The sequence below is a fragment of the Sinocyclocheilus grahami genome, unplaced genomic scaffold, assembly GCF_001515645.1.
Source record: "Sinocyclocheilus grahami isolate Dianchi unplaced genomic scaffold, SAMN03320097.WGS_v1.1 scaffold1522.1, whole genome shotgun sequence".
Lineage (NCBI taxonomy): Eukaryota > Metazoa > Chordata > Actinopteri > Cypriniformes > Cyprinidae > Sinocyclocheilus > Sinocyclocheilus grahami.
In genome coordinates this window covers 102,268-107,554 of record NW_015506701.1, presented here as the reverse complement: position 1 = coordinate 107,554, position 5,287 = coordinate 102,268, and the positions used below count along the sequence as shown (strand labels likewise).

Below are 5,287 nucleotides of genomic sequence, written 5' to 3'. Positions count from 1 at the left end.
GAGCCCTCACTGGGCTAAACTCGGGGACAGGAGCCCTCACTGGGCTAAACTCGGGGACAGGAGCCCTCCGTGAGCTAAACTCGGGGACAGGAGCCCTCCGTGGGCTAAACCCTGGGACAGGAGCCCTCACTGGGCTAAACTCGGGGACAGGAGCCCTCCGTGAGCTAAACTTGGGGACAGGAGCCCTCTGTGGGCTAAACTCGGAAACAGGAGCCCACTCTGGGCTGGATTCAGGGACTGGGAAGCGCTTTAGAGGAGCTGGCACTGGAGCAAACTCGGGGGCTGGAGCCGACCTCCTTCTCCTCCTTAGATTCCCCTCTAGGTTCGGGGTGAAAGGCATGGTCGGCGGACTTGACTGAGAAACCGTCAGCGGGCTGGAGAGTACCGTGACCGGTGGGCTTGACTGAGGAATGGCCGGCGGGCTGGAGAGAGCCGCAGAGAGAGACCTGCGGCCAGCGGGCTTGTCAGCAGAGATTCCGGCGGGCTTGAGCGAGCGGTGGCCCACGAACTTGACTTTGGAGCGACCTGCAGGCTTGACTGAGGAACGGCCGGCAGACTGGCCGACGGGTTTGATGGCGGGCTGGTTCTGGCTCGGGCCCGGACACTCCCCAGACACCGGTAGATCCCTCCAGCATAGCCCTTTGGTGTCGGGGAGGTCCACGGGGTGATGGTAGTTGGCCCCGAGCCAGAACAGAGAATTAATGGTGGTGTCATCCAATGCCGTCGCCATGGCGAGCCCGCAGAATTCCCAGGCGTACTCGAAGAAGGGGAGATCTCGGCGGACTAAGGCGGAGAAACGAGAGGCGATTTCCATGATTTTTCAGTCTTGATCGGGTCTTCTGTCACGCTGCCTACTGTGAAGGAGCGAGGAGACGAATGAGATATATAAGAGAAAAAATATATATATATATATATATATATATATATATATATATATATATATATATATATATATATATATATCACTGTAAATTATTTTTCAAGGTTTTAAATAAATATTTTTGAAGTACTTTTTACGTACGTTGTACGTTTCAGTTTTTGTACTTCGAAATTTCATGTTTAATTCATTGAATTACTTGCCATTTATTTGTAATTATTTGTGATATTTGCTAGCAATTTCCTAGTGAAAGGTGTTTAAATGCCACTTTTACTTATTTAGATTGTAGAAATAATTTTATATTAATTAATTTGAACTAATCTAAGCAAAAAGTGCAATTTAAGGGACATAAAGGCAGTTTCATCTGAAAAACAGGGTGCACAAAATATACGTGTGAGATTCTTATATGAAGTGTCTTAATTTGTTAACTTTAACTTTAACAGCTCACTTCAGTCCAGCGCTCTTGAAACACTCAGATTTCATACTAGAGCTGCTCGTTCACTGCCGAGTGAGTACTCAAAGCCGCAGTTACAGTAATGTTATGACTCAGAGGTCACAGAAGAGCTGTGAATATTGCCCTTTTTCCTCCATTAAACGAGGATGAGCCACTGAAGTAAAATGCCGTCGCCATGGGGAGCCCGCAGAATTCCCAGGCGTACTCGAAGAAGGGGAGATCTCGGCGGACTAAGGCGGAGAAACGAGAGGCGATTTCCATGATTTTTCAGTCTTGATCGGGTCTTCTGTCACGCTGCCTACTGTGAAGGAGCGAGGAGACGAATGAGATTCCAAAATTATCACACACTTTATTTGCAACATAGAAAACCACACGTAGGACACAGGGATCGACGTTCATACAAGTAGACCCGGCAATTTCCTAGTGAAAGGTGTTTAAATGCCACTTTTACTTATTTAGATTGTAGAAATAAATGTAATAATTGAATAATATTTTATATTAATTAATTTGAACTAATCTAAGCAAAAAGTGCAATTTAAGGGACATAAAGGCAGTTTCATCTGAAAAACAGGGTGCACAAAATATACGTGTGAGATTCTTATATGAAGTGTCTTAATTTGTTAACTTTAACTTTAACAGCTCACTTCAGTCCAGCGCTCTTGAAACACTCAGATTTCATACTAGAGCTGCTCGTTCACTGCCGAGTGAGTACTCAAAGCCGCAGTTACAGTAATGTTATGACTCAGAGGTCACAGAAGAGCTGTGAATATTGCCCTTTTTCCTCCATTAAACGAGGATGAGCCACTGAAGTAAATGAGACATAACCGTCTTAATCATGCCTTTATATGAATCTCACTGCTCTTATAGGTTTTGTTGGCTTATACAGGACATACATTTATTTCAGGACAGTCCTTTTATGGAGATGAACTGTGCATGAGTAGAGAAATCAAAAACATACCTTTATGAAACAAAAACGTATGGGAATATGCTAGAAAATAATATAATACAAATTATTAAATAATAATAAAAAAATGTCAGTGTACTGCAAAGTACGCATGGACCATATATATATATTATATGCTCAGACAGTTATAAGTCTGATTGATTGTCTGACTGAGTTCTGTGATTGGGAGGAACATGTTCTCTGGATGGCTCAGAACGAGGCTCGAGCGTGTTCACGGATCGTCCAGTGTGTGGAGCGGATCGCAGACCTCGCGCTCAGCGCAAACACCACCCGCATCTCAAAGGTGACGCTCCAACAGCGTCTTATGACACATTTCATTAGGGAGGACTATTTTTCTGAAAAACTTTAAAACTCTTTTTTTTTTCTAAATAATAATTGAAAATGGAGCTTATTTTTTATTTAAATTTTGAAGCAGCTTAACAGAAAATGTGAGATCTAAAAAATTATTATAACCTGCATACAGAATCCTTATGTAATTTACTAATTTGAGAAAGAAAGAAAAATCTCAAAATATGTTTTGCTATAAGTTTGATTGCATCATATAATAATTGCTGTTAATAGTGTTCATCGTCTGTTTGATTACGTCTTTAATTGATTTTTCCGTACATTTCTGCCATATGTACATTAACTGACAGTCACCACTGATAAGCTACCACTAAATATTGTAGAAACTTAATTTGCTGTAAAGTTGCATCGTGAAAATAAATACAAATAAACTTGAATTGAATTGAATATTTAAAAAGACGTGAAAACAATACTGTGCATGGAATGCAAAAAATAAATAATTAAAATAATAATAAGTAAATAAATACATTTGTACATTGCAATGTTATTTTAGTATCATTGAGGCTATACTAGTTTTAGTAATATTTTGAATCGATTTTCTATTTTCATTTTAGTTAATGTGTTAGAAATGTTGTTGTGTTTTTTTATGTCTATATAGTTTTTAATATTCAGTTTTAGTTATTTTAGTAGAGTAAGTTGAACCAAATTAAAATGAGAAATGTTGCCTTAGCATTTAACTGAAACAGGTTTTTTATATTTTATTTTATTTCCATTGTTAGCGTTTATTTTATCTCAAGTAACTTTTTTTTATGGTTTTAATATTAGTTTTAGTTGGCTATAATTACCCTGCTAAACTGGCATGACTTTCTCTTGAGATTTTGCTCGTTAAACACTGATGTTAAGGGTTGTGCCGCTGATTTATTCCCTGATGTATTGAGAGTTGTGGGGATCCGTGGACTAATACATGCTGTCTGTATCTCAGGTGGGATTCTTGCGTCTAAATGTGTAAATATTGATGTAATGACGGACGCATTTGCCTCGGAGCTGTTATTCTGATAATGTAGGTTACAAACTGGCATTGTTAATGGAGTCTTTGTTTAGTCTTTTTATATTTTCATAATCAGTCCTTGACTCACTCAGCAGAACCTGGAACAATGAGTGCTGTTTATTTTCCAGCGAGTAATTGGTGTGAGGAAAGTGGGTCACGTGTCGTCCTGTGTGTGTGTTTGTGGCAGGTTTCGGCTAACATCGCTCTGGAGGCGCTGGCGCTGCGGCCTGACGCTCTCATGGGTTTATTGTGTACGGTGATGCAGCGGGCTCCTCTGCTGCGCCCGGTGGCCAATGCGGGTCACAGCGGCGCCGCATCCGAGCACAACACCCTCCTCAACTTCACATGCCACACGGTTAACATCTCCGGGTCACCCATGGGTCAGCTCAACCAGGTGAGGGTCGCCACAAACCATCCGATGTGTCCAAAAGCCATTCCACCACATATTCTCAGCTTTTTACTTGGATTAAAAGAATTAATGTTTTATGCATTTACCGTCTTTCTTTTAAATCGTCTAATTATGTTCAATATAATATGTTATTTAAATGTTGTAATTTTACCATTTTACACCTATGTATTTTTAGGTTAAACGTTAATTTTTAATGTTTTATAATTGTTATAAAATAAAATGTGTTTTTTTAATATTTTGATATTTTACATTCTCTCTTTTTTATATCTTATTTAAATCATGCGATTTTTATTTTTATTTTTTTTCATTTTAGAATTATAAATGTTTGGAATTGTAAATGTTAATTTAAAATAAATAATGAAATATTGTCGTTTTTTTTAGAATGTTAAACTATTTTACAATTTATATATATTTTTATAAACTATAATTTTTTTTTATTTAATTTTTAAAAGTTTTCCATTTGAAAATGATAAATGTTTTCGATTTTAAATATTCATTATTAAATATTTCATTATTTAAAAAAATATATATAATTGTGAAATATTTTATAGTTCTTTATATATTTTTTATATTCTATAATTTTTTTTACATTTTATTCAAACGTCAGAAGCAGGACAAAACTGTTTTCCCAGATGAGAAAGACTGTACATTTATATCTGTTTTCCCAGATGAGAAACACTGTACATTTATACTTATATTCTATATATTCTATTTATTGTTTTTATAATTGCATATTATTGTGTGACACTCTTTGAACACATGAGTATCACACAGTATTTCTGAGAGTGATGCCGGCGTCTGTGGTGTCCGGATGGATAGAAACAGACAGGATTGCTGTGTTTTTCATAGCTTTCTCTTGACTTATTGTCACAAAAACTAAAACAGGAGTGTGGTTTTGATGGGCTGAAGCTCCTGAAGGTGTTAATGACATCTGCGGCTCTGTCTGGACGTCCAGCTGTGAGTTCAGGAGACCAGACTTCAGTCCACAATCACACTGAGACTCACAGCTGACCCGACTGACTGAAGCACTGCTGCACAGATGTGTGGTCGTGAGATCAAATAAAATAAAATATTTTAATATAAAAAAAAAAAAAAATATATATATATTTTAAAATAAAATATTTTAATATAAAATAAATGAATATAAAATAAATATGATTTAATATTATATTATATTATGTTAAATTATGTTAAATTAAATTATATAAAATCATGTGTTATGTAAGGCTCGTCCCTACTACATTTATAAG

General features: G+C 37.3%; 1 protein-coding gene across 1 annotated transcript in view; it reads left to right on the top strand.

Annotated features, from left to right (window-relative positions):
• Positions 1-5,287, top strand: part of LOC107570923 (adhesion G protein-coupled receptor A3-like) — a 100,720-nt gene that overhangs the window by 27,157 nt on the left and 68,276 nt on the right. Inside the window, exons 9-11 of the mRNA XM_016257206.1 lie at positions 2,465-2,578; positions 3,816-4,022; positions 4,923-4,994. Of these exons, the coding sequence (XP_016112692.1) occupies positions 2,465-2,578; positions 3,816-4,022; positions 4,923-4,994 (393 nt within the window). The remainder of the gene's footprint in view (positions 1-2,464; positions 2,579-3,815; positions 4,023-4,922; positions 4,995-5,287) is intronic.